This window comes from Poecilia reticulata, chromosome 15, assembly GCF_904066995.2.
Source record: "Poecilia reticulata chromosome 15, P_reticulata-male-v2, whole genome shotgun sequence".
Lineage (NCBI taxonomy): Eukaryota > Metazoa > Chordata > Actinopteri > Cyprinodontiformes > Poeciliidae > Poecilia > Poecilia reticulata.
Window position 1 is genome coordinate 13,433,961 of NC_088844.1, and position 17,506 is coordinate 13,451,466.

General features: G+C 41.0%; 2 protein-coding genes across 7 annotated transcripts in view; one reads left to right on the plus strand and one right to left on the minus strand.

The window, feature by feature from the left end:
• LOC103476769 (methylated-DNA--protein-cysteine methyltransferase) overlaps positions 1-2,910 on the plus strand; it is a 38,751-nt gene extending 35,841 nt beyond the window's left edge. The window contains exon 5 of the mRNA XM_008429334.3: positions 207-2,910. Coding sequence (XP_008427556.1) covers positions 207-260 — 54 coding nt within the window. The 3' untranslated portion in view covers positions 261-2,910. The remainder of the gene's footprint in view (positions 1-206) is intronic.
• An 859-nt stretch (positions 2,911-3,769) lies between these two features.
• LOC103476771 (EBF transcription factor 3) overlaps positions 3,770-17,506 on the minus strand; it is an 87,578-nt gene continuing 73,841 nt past the window's right edge. For 3 of the 6 annotated variants that reach the window (XM_008429336.3, XM_008429335.3, XM_081616605.1), the window contains exons 11-16: positions 16,673-16,761; positions 9,284-9,349; positions 8,941-9,112; positions 6,361-6,546; positions 5,733-5,900; positions 3,770-4,507 (exon numbers count right to left, since the gene is read on the minus strand). In XM_008429336.3, the coding sequence (XP_008427558.1) occupies positions 4,476-4,507; positions 5,733-5,900; positions 6,361-6,546; positions 8,941-9,112; positions 9,284-9,349; positions 16,673-16,761 (713 nt within the window). In that variant the 3' untranslated portion in view covers positions 3,770-4,475. The remainder of the gene's footprint in view (positions 4,508-5,732; positions 5,901-6,360; positions 6,547-8,940; positions 9,113-9,283; positions 9,350-16,672; positions 16,762-17,506) is intronic. The other 3 variants (XM_008429339.3, XM_008429338.3, XM_081616606.1) reach the window with 1 other exon arrangement.

A 17,506-nucleotide genomic window follows, 5' to 3' on the forward strand; every position in this document is an offset into this window, starting at 1 on the left:
CATGCTCAGGGTGCCTGCGTCACACAGAGATGTTCAATATTACAGCTTGGGCTTTTATTACTGAGACGACTTTTTCTTTTCCCCGCCACCCCTTTTTTTTTTTTTTGAAATATAACAATACATGAGCAGATGTTTGAAGAGTGGCCCTCGGCAACACAAGGCTAGTTAAGATCGATATTGCTTTCAATATTTCTTTCCTTTGACAGATAACCAGTACGGAGGAAAGTCTTGATAAGAGTGGCAACATATGGATGCGGTAAGCTTCGCTTTCTTTTGATTGTGTGACCCCGTGACCCGTGCCTCTGTTTGAGAGCAAGGCAGCCACATGGTATGGTGGGGGTCTGTCAGGCTCTGGTTATGGGGCATTATTGACCCAGGATTTATAAATATTTAATGCACACATTAAGATCATGGTGGAGGGTGGCCATTAGAGTTCTCCAATAAAAGAGGCTCTCACGATGATTGAATGGTGTGGCAGAGCTAGTGGCTGTTTGTTGGGTACAAAGAAACCTGCTGAGACTATATATACTGTACCTCCAGCCTGCCTGGCAGGCTTCAGAGCTGTTAAAGCACCCAGCAACTGAGCTAACTTGTCATTTTATATGTATACATTAGGCTTTTTTACTCTCTGATTTTAGTCTTTAAAAGAGGTTTAGTTAAATTGTTATAAGGAATTGATATGTAGCCTACAGTAGATAATTCTTGGCATTTCTTTTTTTTTCTGGTGTAAATCGAGATTGGATGATCCCAGAGCTTAAGGAGGAGTAGAAGAGTGGCAAAACCCAAACTAGTGTCCGATGTCAAAAACATGTTAGTGGTTAAGGCAAATCCCATTTTATCATCACGTTTTATTAGGTGGTTAGAAAGTGATTATTTATAAAGGAAATAAAGGTTGGAGGCGGTGAGCCACCAGTGACCTTCCTGAGTGAAACATGGACTGGAGAACATGTCGGGTTTTTCCAAACTCAGTAACGACCTCAAAGAACAGTAAGGCAGGGTAAGAATAAATAAAACAGGGTTCGTATAAATGGTGTAATATTTTTGCTTTTTAAACTATTGTATTTTGCAGAGTTGTTTAAACTGGACACTCCTTACCTCATGAGAAAATTCATTTTTTAAAACAGACTCCTAAAAACCTGATTGTTGCTGAAGCTAAATTATTCCAAAGATATTTTTTGTAATAAATCTAAAATACATTTATTAACTGCCAGTAGCAACACTTACTGCAAATAAAATATACAATTTGTAAAAACGGTTAGAGTACGTTTGTTTTTGTATCAGACAAATAGCTCCATTCCCCGTGTAACTAATCACCAGCTTCACTTTAAACAACCCTCAAACGTAATGCAGTAACAACTAATCTGGTTTTACACAGATAAAGATGTTAATGGAGTTATTTACAACAGGTACGTAATTAACTGCCTATAATAATTTAACAGAGCTTCTCTTCAGCAATCCCAATTTTGTGCATCTGCTTTTTTCGCTGCATTGATTAATATCGAGTTTGCTTGTTTATTTTTTTTCACCCCCCCACTCCAAAAACAAACAAAAAAAAAAGCACAGAGCAGAATGCAACATGACGGATCGAAACCTGTGTATCCGGCACAGATAACGCAGGGAGACAGTTGTGTGCACGTTGTTATCAGATGCACCAGGTTATCAGGGAAATTATTTGAAGCCCGCAGAAAATGAAATTGCTGCTTTCGGAGCGTCTGTCCTTTGCACTATCAGCAGCTCCTGGTGGATCTCCTGCGCCGCCGAGATCCGCGCACGCCGGCTGGCATAATAAGCCGCTGATATGCTGATTGCCACTCGGGTTGCTGTCATTTAATTGTGCATTAAAGGCAGACGTGGCCTCGGACAATGGCGCCTTGATGAGAAATTGACATTTTGTGACCTGCGCTCCGCGAGCGCTCAGGATGCCAGATAAGATGCTCAGTTGTTTTTAAGGAGAACCACTGTTCTTCCCTCAAACACTTCTATCCTCCTGTTTGACCCACTTGATGAGTATAGATTTCACAGCGCGCCCCCCACCCCTCTCGCCGTCCCCCCTTTCAGCACTCAAACTATAAGAGGTTCAAAACGATACCAGGCCTTATAGACAAAGGATAACCTTGCTCTTTCAATGTATCGATTCTTTATTAACTAGGTGGCTTAATGCAATGAAATGAGGGATTTGAATGAGCCCCATTTGGGGTGCTTTGAATAAAAAAAGCTTGCACTATTTATGAATGACTACAATGAACCTTTGAAGCACCACAGATGCAGGATGTGCTCACACAGAGACCAGCAGAAACAAATTCAGAATGCTTCGCTGAAAGAATATGAGGAAAGAGCAGTTTTCATCTTTTTTATGGATGTTACACTTTTTCCACAGGTTCAAACAGTTATCTCCATAGCAATGTCTAAATACTACATCTTACAGATGAATCACAGGTTTTGTCCTCGGACGCGTCTACTGTCTTTTCTCTTGTCTTTTTTTTTTTTTTTTGTATTTGTTTATTCGTTTCCTTGTTCCTGATTGTCAGTTTATCTGCCATCCAAACTGGGCTTAAAACTGAAGAAGTCCACAGTTGAGGGGCTATTGTGTTTTTTTTACTGAAAATTTTAATAAAACATCACTTAGTCATTTCTGTTTCCATTCCAAATGCTGACATTTTTAAATTTTCTTCCCTGTAAACACATGTAAGCTATGTGGCAGAGTCTTAAGTGGTGAGTAAAAATGACTTCTATACATTCTACAAAACAGGAAAAAAAATAAAATAAAAATACAACCACAAATGGAGTGTTTTTTTTTATCTCCAAGGTTGTCCCTCATGCACATTAGTCTCTATTGGATCTTAACAACTATCATATGGGTCACAAACAATTTATTTGACAATACAACCAACAAAGTTTTCTCCAAAATGGTCTGTATAGATAATTTAAAATCAATATAAAAATAAACAATGAAGTTTGACTTCCCTTTTAAAAAAAATGGACAGAGAGTCTCGACGGTGTAACACAAAAAAGTTTCGAGGATACACATGAAATATATGCACATTGCATTTCATCAAATACAAAAAAGAAAAACAAATGAAGGCAACAGTTCTTGGCTGAATTATCTGTGCTGCATCACTATATTAAGGGCATGACGATTAATACATACATAATGAAAAGCAATATACAAAATTTCAGAGATAAATACATTATTTATAGTTGATATGTTACAAAATTTCCTTCAGTGAGCGCAAGTGTGTATTTGAACAGAAAAATGACAATGACTGACTATATTCCTACATTCTCAATGGGTTTTAATTTTTTTGTTTTTAAACATTTTTTTGTTGATCTAAAAGAACATGAAAAAGACAGATGTATAAATATTTAGCACAAGTTTGGCAATATCACAATAGTCTACAATTTTTTTTTAACCACATATAAAACACATAAGGGAGTTGGAGCCAAAAGGAGACTGCTCCTCATCAACAAGAAACAGACTTCACAGTAGCCTAGGAATGCATTAATATACAGTGCTAGCAAAAAAGTTGAAAAAACATGGCAAAACACACTTGCTTAAAAGGAAGCTCTAGACATGGAAGTACATCATATTCATCAACAGAGTAGTGTTTTTGTACACATCAGTGTGCTTGTTGACGCGGAGGATTTTTTTTTTTCACTTTTGAAGATGATTTCTAGCTACAATAAATTACAAAATTTAAGTTAAAATGCAGGAATGAAACATGATACAACATCACCCACCCATCACCCCCCCTCCCCCCCTGGACCTTCCCCATCCCCTCCCAAAAAAAAAAAAAAAAAAAAGAAATCCTGTTTTTACTTCATATTCATTGTACTTTTATGATCGGCTTTTGCTAAATTATATATTTCATATATTTTTCCAGTTGAAATTCAAACTGTCTTGGCCCCTGTGTAGTTTTCTCACACATAAAAATACAAAAGTCACATTATAAAGACGCACAACTGTTGTGAATCTATTAAAAGAGTTGAAACAAAAAAAAGAAAAAAACTGAGGCAAACAAGTTTGTTGGCAAATGGACTGTACATCAGTGTTTTTACTTTACAACCAGATGGTGAGTCCACAGAGTCCCTTCCAGTACTGAGAGTGGCTGTCCGAGGCTGAAGCTCAACTCAACAGGTATACAAAATAAATCCTTCATCATCCCGCGTCCTTTTCTCATCAAAGGTTGATAAAATTGTGGGTTACGGAGGGTAAAGAAAAATAAAATCCCACATGAAAAAAAAACAAAACAAAATATTGTTCTTGTTAAATCCTTTTTTCTGCAGGTTCTGAAAGTCACTGAAAAGGGGGCGGGGGGGAAATCTCTTTTTTTTTTCTTTCTTCAGAACGAGCAGTTGACTATACATTACACCAGCATTTTGCAGTGTGCTTGGGAAGAAGAGGGGTACGGGGACAAGGGGGAGTGTCCTGTGAAGTGGTAGTGTGTCGACTGGTGCTCGAGATGACAAAAGTGCATTTACATTGGAGGGACAACCAGGCCGGACATGGCTGAGGGGGGGATAAAGAAAGAACAAGAGAGCAGATTAGTTGGGTTGGCTACAGCACATTTGGCTTTATTGATCTAAAAATTGATCAAAACTGAAAAAAAGAAGAAAAAAAAATGAGTGCATGTATGTGTGCAGTGTGCGTGTCAGTGCGTGCTTGTTCGGAGTCCAGCCACCTGATGCTGCACAAGTGCGTGGATGTAAGCCTTTAAATGTGCCTGTTTGCGCATGTGCCTGCGAGTGTTTGCCGTGTCCGCCGGCCCTCGTCGCTGTACGTTCCCCTAACCTCCCTCCTGCTCTGACATTTCAGCCCTCAGCACGCCGCTCCTGCTATGTGTGATATTTCTCCTGCCGTCGGGGTAATGGCAAACAGTGGCCCAGACTCCCAGGAGAGCCGGCTGTGGTGACGACGGAGCAACAACACGGTCATTTCCCACAATGCCGCAACTCGGCTCAGTCTCTCCCACTCGGATTCATTTCTGCGACTTCCTTCCTTTCTCTCACCCCTCTCTCTTTATCACTGACTCAAGTTTTGCCTTCACGTCATTATCCAATAGAGATTAGGCAAGATCAAAAGTAGCTCCCTGTTATTGCGCTAAGACCATCTGCTTTGGATATCATTAGCAACTGTAGCTCGCCCTAAGAGTTTATATATTCAGTATTTTCACATGTTTTAACAATTAGGCAACTAGTGAAGTGCTAGGATGATGTATTAGCGTATTGCTCGCAGTATATTTGTAGAGTCATGGTTGAAATGCTTTTAAGTTTGCCAGCGCAGATGATGGCAAGGCATTGCTCATTAATTTCTGCACAACATGTATTAATAAGTATGAACGTGTAGCAAGATGAACTTTAATTTCCCACTTCATTAAGCCCAATGTTATTAATCTTGGGGCACGCGCTCCAGCTAAGCTTGTTTTCAATGCAATCATGTTGGTCATGACACGCGCACAAAACCTAATAAACATAATTACTAAAACAATTCGCCGAAGGTCTTGTCCTGCGACATCGGAGCGGATCATTTGTATGTAAGGGCAACGAGGATGCATGTATGCATAAACATTTGCACTGTCACTTTCAAACCTGCGCTGTCTTGTTTGCGTGTGTGTGAGAGTGTGTGTGCGCGTGTGTGTGGGCATGCTCTCTGCAAGAGTGTGTGCCTGAATGTGAACTGAAAGGTGTAAATTGGCCTGTCAAAATGCATATATTTGTAATGATTAATCCCTCACCAAACCGGACAGAGGCCTGAGCAGCGGTATCTGACCAGTAGTCCGTAGGGAAGGGATGAGGGGGTGAGGGGGGCTCACCTTGCAGTCCGTTGCCGTTGGCGCTGGTGCAGGAGGGGGGTGGGGAAGCCTGGGGTCGGACCACAGGGGCGAAGGCGCTCTTTTGTTTAACTGCGGAGACGACAGGGAGGGCAAGGGAAGGAGGGAGGGTGAGAGTGAGAACGTGCTGTGAGTAGTGCTTGAGAGGGGAGAGGGCAGTTAAGGTAAGGCTGGGGTAGAGTTACTGTCAGGGAGGGAAGGGTTGGGGTGGGGGACACATGATCAGTACTCACAGGCCCCTATGATCAACATTTTGGTCCGGCTGAACAAATACAGGTGGCGTGTGGTGAAGTAAACCTAATATTTCCACAATTTTAAGCCACATGTGCTCTCTAAAGTCCTGAAACTAAACAAGCTTTTGTGAATGAAGACTTACATATTATCACCATCAACAATGCGCTCACCCCCCTCTGCCCCCGCACCCCTTTCCTTTCAGAAACGCCTCGTAGAGGTGTGAATGAATGCAGGAGCTGGAATTAAATCAGCAGCAACTTAGTGCTACTACAGCATGCAAGAGTGGCAAGCTACTTACTTCCATATGGGGAGTTGGCAGAGGATCCGTTGAGGAACCCCGGGGAGCTTGGCACACCCAGGTTCATGCCGGCATTGCCGTAGCCGTTCATGCTGTTGCTGACTGTGTTGTAGCTCGACTGCTGTGGGGTGCTGCTGGAGATGTAGCCCCTGGGGGACACGCTGCTGGTGTTCCGGCTGTAGCCAACTGGATAACACAAATGGAAGAAGCACAAGGACATTCATTCATTCCTTTCTTTCCGAGGCATTGTCTGGTGATTGAAAGTAAATGGCAGTGGAAATGAACTGGTACAGTCAAAGATCTCTATTAGCAACGTAGCGAGAAATGTGATGTTTCTATGATCAGATAGCTCTGTTTTCGAGACGCTAGCAAAGCTTCACTGACAAATCCTCTGTTACTGAATGAAGAACGTAAACGATGCAACAACTTTGGAGTAACAGAAGAGAGGCAGGAAGCTGAAACAACACATTTCTTTTATCTTTCCAGAATTTGCATCAGTATGCAAAGTTGCTAAAAAAGATGCACTGAAAAATCTGATGACTTGTTCAAAGATTTTTTTTTCCATGTCACTGAACACGTCATACAGCAACACTCCCAAATGTGGACGCTATTACTGAGTAAAGAACAGCCAAAACTGTCTATTTTCAGGGTCAGTGAGTTTATTAAAATTATTATTTTGTGGCAGCTTAGTATGAGACATAATCAGTGAAAAAAGTCAAGTTCCTCTGCCTCATCCCTGTGGTTTTACTGCTGTTTGCACAAATACACCAATCCTGATCAGAAGCAACCAATCAGAGCCAGGAGGAGGGCCTTAGATCCTCCTTGATTGACAGATCAGTAAATCTTGCTCTCTGCTGAAATCCAGCTCCTTTCCCAACGCGTAGCCTGTTGTCAATGCGCCTGCTAGTAACAGCGGTAGATAATCGGTCTTAATGTAGCAGTAAGTTGTTTGCCCTCCACTAGCAAAGCTGCAGCAAACCACCAATCTTGAGCGGTGCGTACACAAGCTTGATTGACAGCACTAATACCCTCCTTCTAGCTCTGACTGGTTGTTTCTGATAGGAAGTGGTATACATCTGCAAATGGCAATAGGACCACAAGATTTTTTCACAGACTATCTGTCTCAAATTATATTGTCAGGACATAGTGGCAACTTTAACAAATGACATTTTTTTTAAATGAACGTTATCATCTACTGCAGCTTTAAGCTGTGACAGAGCAAGACTTTCAGGAGCTAATAAGAAGTCTGAACGGTAAGCAAAGTTGAAGTGTTTTATCCTTTTAAGCTTTCAGCCTCTCTATCTGATGGAGCATGCTGGAGTAGAAAATGTCGGTTACATTCTCCACAGGGAATACACACATAGATGGCTGTTTTAATAATCCTAGTCTGGCTAATCCTGTTGATAGGTAATATAAGATGCTGAAGACAGCTTAAAAGGCGAGCTGCATAATATTTTCTTTGTTTTAAATTAGATGTAAAACAGTTTTACAGACACTGTCTCGCACACACAGGGCATGACATCACGTCTGTTCTGAGTATAAATAATTATTAATCTACACACAAGACTAGACAGAAGTATTTTGGATGCTGTTCATTATCTATAGTATATCTTATCAATAATGTGTGAATTACATATCTGCATAATGTACAGCAAAATTATAGTTGGCTAAAATTGGTATTGGCATTTCAAAGCCTTATGAAAGACAGAATCAGCCAGAAAAAAATCATCTCTATTTTTTTTTATCAAGAATTATTGCAAGTTCCACATTCAAATGGGTTTTTTTTAATGTAAAATATATTTAATTTTTAGCTTTAAATCAAGTTCAAAAACATACCTGGAGTTTTGCTTTGATTCTTTCATGCACCCCTGCCAGCCATTTAGGTTGCCTAAAATGCTTGCTCATACAAAGCACCGCCTATTTACACACAGCTCCTCCTTGGAGCCGCGGTATCCAGCCGAGCTTCCTCCTCACAGAGCACCCCTCGCCCCCCACACCTCCCCCACTGCGCTCCACCACACTGGTGGCAACAACAATTAGCAAACATCTGGTGGAAGTTGGGTATGGCTGAGCTCATCATATGAACTACTTCTCAGTCCAATGCTCATAAGAATGGTTATAAACGGCACAACTGAAAGGCACGGTTGTGATAATGTGCTGAAGGCGGCATGTCGGAAAGAATTTGAGCTTCTTAAAGAGACAGAGGCTCAAATTCAAGGTGTCAAATTAGAAAGTCAGATTTATTTTAAGCTTTGTTTGATATATACAAGATTTTCTTAATAACAGCTGAAGGTAACATAATTAATAGATTGTGCTATGAAATGTTGCTATGTGCCTGGGAAATACATAATACCCCTCCTTAAAAAAAAATGAGAGAAGACTCGTGGACTGGATTAATCCCTTTTTTCATATTAGGCCATTTTTTATTAGTTATTTTTATTTGAAGCCGACAAAAGGGAGAACATATTTGCCATATTCTTGTAAGTCCCTGGGTATTCCTCTTAGAAGCACCTGCAATCCTTCTGCAACCCCCTTTTGAGCACCTTTAAGTTATGGAGCTAAGCCCCCCAAATCACACACCTTGGTCATTCCCTTGTGACTCTGACACGTTGACTGCTAGCTGGCTGCTGAAGGAGTTGACTCCCATCATGCCGTGGGAGGCTGTGTTGGCGAGAGAGGGAATCTGGTTGTGGTTGCGGGGAACGCTGTATAGGGCTTCTGCGATGTCAGCTGCCCTCTTCAGAATGATCTCCTGAGAGGCAAAAAAAGAAGGCAAAGGGTTTTTTTAATGCATAATACATGGCTGTTGAGTTGACTCGCGGCACTATATTCCTTCAGATATAGTCCTGAATATGGGCCTTAATTATGTCATCAAAAATTCTTTATGTGTAAATCAGACATGCTGAGAGGATTTCTGAGGTACCTGATTATTGTGGGGCATCCCGTACAGGGCTTCGACGAGATCAGCCGCCCTCTTCAGTAACACCTCCTGATTAGGGAAACAGGGAAAGGAAATAAATACAACTCCCACAACAGAGATTTTTTTTTTTTTTTAGCCTGAGGCCTCTGTCAAACCAAAGAGAAGACCCCTGCTTTTAGGAAGATTTTTGCAGTGATTAACATGTTTCTACAGGCAACAGGTTATTCAAGTCAAAACAGTCCAGTTGTATCCCTTATCCCTTAAATAATAGTGTAAAATGTTTGTTTTAGCGTCCAGCTCAAATTAAATAATAATGCCAGTATTCAGTGGACCCAAATAGTGGGAAAGTGGTTCAAGGAGCATCAGAGCACCAGGTTTTTAGGTCCTTAGGCCCTCTGAAAATGTTTGATGCACTTGAAAACATGTTACAAAGGAGCCTTACCATCCCATCAGCACAAATCTCAAAAAAAGGATTGTAATTAGTTTGAAACGCTAAAAAACAAAGGCATCAGATGATGATCCAACAAAATATACACCATTATTAGTTTTCTTATTACTTTTGAGGGGGAAGTGGGGAGGAGTGTCGTCACTGTACATGCAGAATAAGTATAACGCGCAGAGAGTTGAACATGAACAACAGTGTTAAAAAGTGCTATGAAATGTTTACATAAATAAGAGCCACCTAGATTTAAGAGGCACTGGAGGTAAATTTATACAGCACTACCATTTTGCTCCTTCCAACCATGCAGAGCAGTGAATAATGTTCCCTATCTTAATTAAACTGGCATAGTCCTTTAAAAACAACACCTCACCCCTGATTCCGGGCTTCACGTTTGCTCCGGAGTTCAGTGCAGAGTCCCCTCTCTTCAGAACAATAAAGTGAATTAGCTCTGGGTTAATCTAGTTCTGTTGTAATGACATTAAGGAATTTTTCAATTAACCTCTTTGACTGGCTGTTGCAAAGGACTTCACAAATGACTTCCCATCCAGCAAGAGCTGGGTGCTCGTGCCTTGGGGACACGGATGCTCAGGATGTGGTCTTATCCATGTCTGCATGCTTGCCCCCGCTTGACAATGCGGATTAGCTGTGTTGCTTTGGCTCTTAACGGTGAAAATGAGTTGGCCCCGGATCCTGCACCCCCCCTATACCCCCCATTCACCCCCACCCAGTCAACCACACACACACTCTCTGTTTTGGGCTTTCGGCTAGGTGGGGTTTGGCCCATTTGTGTGTCTTTATCGTATCGGCTCTTTGAATTCAGCACTTACAATTAAATCCCTCTCCAGAAACCAGGCTGCTCTCTTTGTTTTCCATAATACAGAAGGCAGTTTGCTGTATGAAAACCCTCTCCTCCTCTTAAGAGTGCATTTAATCTGACAAAGGCAAGTTGCAGTCATGGCTGTTGTGTGTGTGTGTTTTTTAAAATGCTCTCTTGTTGTCACCTGCTGTAGAGCAGAGATTTGTCGACTGTGCTGTTAGAACTCCGGTTAAAAGCAATGCAAATCTGTCACTAGAAACATCTCAGATGGTGCTTGTTTTCTTCCCACATTCACTGTGTTTTCTTTTGCAGGCCTCGGTAATTTGTCTGAAGTGTTCCATCACTTGGCAATGGCAGTGTGGGATTAAGACGGCAGCTGCCGTAAATGAATGTAAACACAGCCTTCGCGCCTTCAAACAGCGGCCTCCAAGACTTGGCCTGCGTCTCCGCGGCACGGCGTATGCAGTGTGTGTACGCAGCGTGTGTAAGGGGGCCCCCCTTTCATCCTAAGGAGCATAGCTAGCCACCGTCCTTGATTTATCAAGATGAATCGCTGTAGGAGCCACTTGCAGCGTGTGCCATGCTCTCTTATAGAAACATATCGCTTAATCCACCCCAAGTTACCGGATGGGTGGCTCTTAGAATGGGCATTTACCTCTGAAATTGGTGTGTATGCTCAACGTTGCATGCATCTAGTTTGCATACAAATAAAGAATTATGGTTGTCGTGAAGCAGGTAGACTAAATGAGAGTACCAGCTGTCTTGATGTGTTCTCATCAGGCAGAACAGATTTTTCTCTCTCTTGCTGAGTGAGATAAAGTGGTTTCCTTTCTTTTTGTCTGCAGTTAATAATTACCAATAATCTATTCTATCATATTTCAAGATCTCCTACATGGCTCTCAATTTTAAACAACAATTAAAGCAATTAAGACTGTCGCATTCGGAAGCCATGTTTCATTCTCCGCGAAACGTCCTCTCCCTCCTTGTCCATATGGTACTTTGCAGCAGTGACATAAGGACAGCTTGGGAAAAAAAAGAAAAAGAGGAGGGGAGAAAACGATATTGCCTCATCCTTAATCTGTCGTTTACCGCGTGGTGTCTTAACTAACCAAGCTGACTCGCCGGGGCTATGCTTAAGTGGCAACCTAGTCATATCGGCGGATGATGAGAAGTGCTGCACCCAATCAAGGAAGGAAGTTTGTTTTCTTCTGACGAGACGCCTTCATGCGCATCAGCTCATGCTGTGAATACGATTAGCACGGAATAGCGTTCCGAGGGCATTTCCATGTAAATCTCAAATGCTGCTCCGGCATAAGTGTAATTGGCTTTCTTGTCATGGAGACATATCTGAACACACCATGTTAAATTGAAACAATTAACGGCTTCGAATGATTTCTGCTGTTCTGTGACAAATGCGTGACTGATTTCGGCTATTGTTTGGGACTGTTCTGCATAAAAGGTCTCGTGCTCTCCTAACAAACGCTCCGATGACTGATCACCTAAGATTTAAAAGCCGGTTCGTGTTATTGCCGAGGCATAAAATTGAGGGGAAGAAATCCAAAATGACGTCTTGTAAAAAAAAAAAAAAAAAAAAATTCTAACAATAAGGAGTCTTCAAGCACTAGATTAACATGGATGTTGTATTTATATTATCACAGTTAATAAAAGAGGGCCTAGGTTATGTAGCTTGGAGTGCTAATGCCATTATAAAACTGTAAGGCAATTACTCTGTTAGCTCTAGCCTGAGGTAATGAATGCATTTAGAAGCATAGGGCCATTAGATGAAGGTACTTCAAAGAGCACAGGAAGAGAGATTCATTTAAATACATGGGTAATTGCTTGACATGAACACATTTGTAATATTTTCTCCTTGTGGATTACACAAAGAATTGGAAAAGAATGGGCTTATGCTCATTTTAGGGGGGGACAAAAAGAATCCAAAGCAATCAGCTTAATAATAAAACAATATTGAGTTTCCACTTTTAATTTTATAATGAATCTAATTTGTTGCAGAGGAGAGAAATTGAGTGTGATATAATGTGATATCCAGTCTATTTGTCCATTACTGCCAGAGGGCACAAAATGGTATTATAAATTGTCTTTTTTATATTATGAATAGAAAATTGTTTTATAACAAGATCTTAAAAAGGAGGGTGAATTCTAAAGTCTCTCTTCACTTAACGCCATGCCCGCAAACCAATCTCCTTTCTCATCACTTGACTGCTCACACTTATTACTTTCATATTCACCCTGGACTTTGCATTGAATTTTTATATCTCCTCTCCTCCCACAGGGTCAGGCTGTCATCTGCGATGTTGTCTTAGAATTACGAGGTAAACTTCAATCAGAGGCAGCTTCCCCCCTTTTTTTCTCTGTGTAGCAACAATATTAGCGTGCATCCCTTGCTATCCATGAGCACTCCCATATTGGCTTTCTGTCTCCTTACAATTACCACGTGTCTTACTGGTCCCAGGGAGAAGGCTGGTGGAAATCAATAGCGCAGTAATATTATCAACTGGAGGGTGAAGTCATGGGAGGGAGGGAACGGAGGAGACGTGGGGTGTGGGGGGGGGGCTCGGATAGAGGTGGTGAGTGGGCTTGGTGTCGATTTGCCTTTCTGCTAATGCACACCGTGCCGTCCTCCAGCTTTATCTTCTTTTTATAGAGTCTCCCTGCCTCACCTGCACCCTGTAATGGCTGTTCTCTATATTCTGTTTCTGCTCTCATTCCGAATGTGCGCAGCAGCCTCGGCCCGCCGCAGGCTTGTTTTATTGGGAATGTGCTTTTGACCCCGAGAGCTGACCCTGAGATGGCAAGCTTAACAATGACGAATCACTTCGTGGGATCATTTACATGCCCCCTGAACCCCATATTTGGGTCCATTAGAGAGCAAATCAAATATTTATGTTGTTTATTGGGAGTGCAGGGTTTCATCTCACTCTCTGATTGTTTCATGCAAAGGCCGGGAGACCGTGCTATATTAAGTATACGCTCACCCAGGAAACTAATCTCAGTCTCAGTGTCAAAATCTGTCCCACAACCAGCCATGCTTTGTATTCAAGGTTTCTCTGTAATAAAGCCATGTTACCATGTAACATTGTGTCTCTGGTTGCAGAAAAGATGTGGACTTTGTTTATATACAGTGGCTCTCAAAAGGGTGCAGGACTCTGTTATAATGTGCAAAAGTTTTGATGATAAAACAGTATGTCACCTCAACAAACTTTCACCACATAGAATTGAAGTAAAAAGCCAAGATATAAGTCTTCAAATTAAAATGATCATTAAAAAAAAGTGCAATAACCTTCACAACCTTAACCTAATACTTGATGTTAAAAGGCCTTTTGATTTAATTTAAGAATTTTATTTTTTGGACATCTTCTACTGATTAAAGTGAATCTGAAGTTCAGCCACCCTAGTAGGATTTTTATTGCACTTCCATTTGCATCTTTTGGTTCGCTGACAAGTTAAGGATTTTGTATTACAAAATTATCAGTCATTAAAAAAGCACAAAAAAATGTATATATATATCCTACATCTCCACTAATCTTCAAATATTTACTAAGGAGTTGGGCTGCAAGAACAGTCACCTTTTATTTCAAATAAAATTTGTTGTGGTCAGATGAAACCAAAGTTGAACTTTGGGCCACAATTGTAAAGGATAAGTTTGACTCAAAGACAACACCCACCACCAAATGAACAACATAACCAACACACTGAAACATGGTGGCTTCAGTTGGCACTGCGTATTTTCATTTTTCAAAGTGGAAGGAAATATATCAGATACTAGTCAGCTTTATCATAAAACATCAAAATGAAGTGGGAATTAGTTTGTCAACATTACCGGAAGTCCAAGCATACTGTCCAATTAATAAAACAATAGTTTTGTAAGAGAAGAATTAAAGTTTTGCACTGACCAAGCTAAAACTCTCTAAACAAATCTAACGTAAAATCCGTGGGTCCATCTAAAGATGGCCATGTGTGGCCATAATTGTCTGACAGATTTGGATAACTTTCATGTAGCATGCTGATATAGTCTAACTATATATATCAGCCTGATATATGCTGATATATTAAGCATATGACTTAATCAGTTTTCAGACAAACTGATTCGGTTTATACTTATACTTACAATAACCCGACTTATGCAGTCGGGTTATTGCAACATTTTTGTTTTTTACTTGAAGTGATTTTAGTGCAGATATATTTAACATAATATGTGTACAAATGTTTTGAAATTATTTATCATGCTTTAATTTTAACAGAGGGTGAAAACTTTTGAAAACTCTGTAAAACTCAAACAGTCTTGCCAGCGGAGACAGAGTTGTAGATATGAAAGGTAAGTGAACTTCACCTTTTGGTCAACGTTTACACCTGAAATTAGAGCAACATTTCATGTCGAGGTGTAGCTTCCTGTCTCCACAGGGACCAGGTCTAATTGAAACACTTCATATACTGAGCCAAAGACTAGCTGTGAAGTTCCATTTCTCCAGGTTGCCTTGGTCAAACATCACACTTTATTAAATTGTCCATTGGACATTAATAATTTTGTTGTGTTGCTTGCTGGGATATGATAGATAAGGTCTTTAAAGGTTCTGCAGTATTATTAAAACTCCGAGGTGGTCCCCGCTTTTCAGCGTGCCGAGGGGTCTTGAATTGACTAATCAGTCATATTATTACTTTTGACACATTCGGAGCGTTGGTCATCAAAATGGTTACTAGTGGGGTGGCAATTAGAGAAAACACACAGGTTCTATCAGTGGGAAACTAAGAGTAAAAGAATCAAAGGAATCAAATAAGAATAAAGGAATCAAAAGGACTGTGCAGAAAAGCATTTATGAAAAAAAAACAAAAACAGACGTGAACACCTCAGTTTTAATGCTAATTCTCAGTTCTTTCTTTCATTTGGCCTATTGATGTGTCATGCCAAACTGATGTGACTTTCAACTTAAAGATAAAAAACAAAACATTATAAAAGCCAGAGCATAATAACATGCAGTCTTTGTCTATTAGCTGCAGCAAGACTAGAAAGGTTTACGGCACAGGGTTCTGTAAACAAAAGATTAAACCAAATCGAGCCGCAGAAAATGAAAGGAAAACATGAGTGGGGTAATGAGGGTGCAGGCGTCGTTTCTGACCAGATTACCATCTCCACAGACTACTGGAGAGGAAAACGCCTGATTGAGCTATTTTACCACACAGAGAGTTTACGCCTCTCTCCCCACACACACACACACACACACACACACACACGCACACACAAAAAGCCAATACCATTACCACGCTGGTTGGAGGGTGAGCCACATATGTGGAGTAAAAGCTGTTAGCGCTCTGGGTCGCAGTGCTCTGCGTTGATGGGAATGTTGTTTAGTTTATTTGTCACAGAGTATTAGCAAGATATTAAATAGATGGTTTGGGATTTTTGAAGGGAGGTTCTGTTAAAAGATTATAGGCAGTAAATATCTTACTTCAAAGGGATAATTCTTTTGGTGTCTTCATTTAGTGTAAATCCAGATTAGTTGACCCTGGAGATTGAAGCTGGTGGCCAAGAATAAAGTTTACTTGTAAGGTCTTAACACAACCTCAGTCCCAAAAATGTTGCCGCTGTTTAAGCAAATGCTATTTTATCGACCTGCATTGCATTAGTGTGTGCAATATCAATATGGAAAATTGGACAGCAATAAAATGATTTTACTGTACAGGATCTATACTCTGTATTGGATGAGGCCTTTTTGCACCTAGTTTACATGTTCTCCCCTTACATATGTGAGTAATGTCCAGACTACTGATGCTTCCTCCCACAGTACTCCATGCACATTCACTTAGTCTATAGTTTGTTTCTTTTTGCCTTGTGATGAATTGGTGGCTTGTAAAGAGTGTACCCTGCCTTTTGCCCAATGACCGCTGGCGCACTAGTCCCCCAACGAGCTTCCAAGGACAGTCACCAATACACAACGGGCGATGGCCCCTCTCGGACCAGCCGATTAGCACCAACAAACTTAATCTGGATTTATATTAAATAACGTCATGAGGGTTATCTGCTATGGTTAAGATATAAACTGTTCCTTCAGAACCTGAAGAGCTCTGTGTCATTACCACCCTACGTTTCTCTGCTCGGGAAGGACAATGTACTGACCTTTGGTAATCTCTCAGGATCGCCAGGGTGTCTGGGGATGACCTTCTGCAGCCTCTGGAAACCGTAGTCGATGGTGGGCTCATTGAGGGCTAGAAGAGAGGAAAGGGAAGATAAAGATTAGACCCATTTGAGGGCTAATTTTGCCAGAGATATGAGGGAACTAATTGAAAAATTTGTGATGGTTTACAGTACAGAAATAATTTCAGAATGCCTAATTAAAAAAATTAAAAAAACTCAAGGGTGAGACAATGTTTTATGAAACATCATCAGCTCTGGTGGGGGTTTGGGGAGGGGGGGGGGGTTCCTTTTGACACTTGTGTCACCAAGTGCTATTTCATTAGCAGCCATGATGACCTACATCAGCCTAAGAATGCTTTAGAGGGACCCTCCCCCTTTTTATCTGCTTGGGAATATTGACTACAGTAAACTACATAGCGGGGGTCTTTTAATCTAACAGAGCTTTAATAATCTGTGAAAGACTGTCCACACATTGATCTAGTGTAAGTTGCTGTCATTTCACCCTTCTGCACCAACTGTACTGCAACACTGGGCCCTTGAAAAACGGTGGCAGATCCCATGGAGCCATTAATCTCTCCCACCCCTCAAACAGTAATCTGGGGCATGAGGCATATTGGGCGATGAATCAGAGGCACAAAGTAAATGAATCATAACCCAGACTTTGGTGAGAGCCGGGCGTTTTATGTCTGACAGTCCTAATGGGTAATTGAAGGTTTCCTTACAGCTCCGCCTGATTCTAAACAATCGTGTACACTCAGAGAGAGGCCGAGGGGAGGAGGGTTAGGAAGGAGGAGAGCAGTGCAAAAGGGGAAAGAA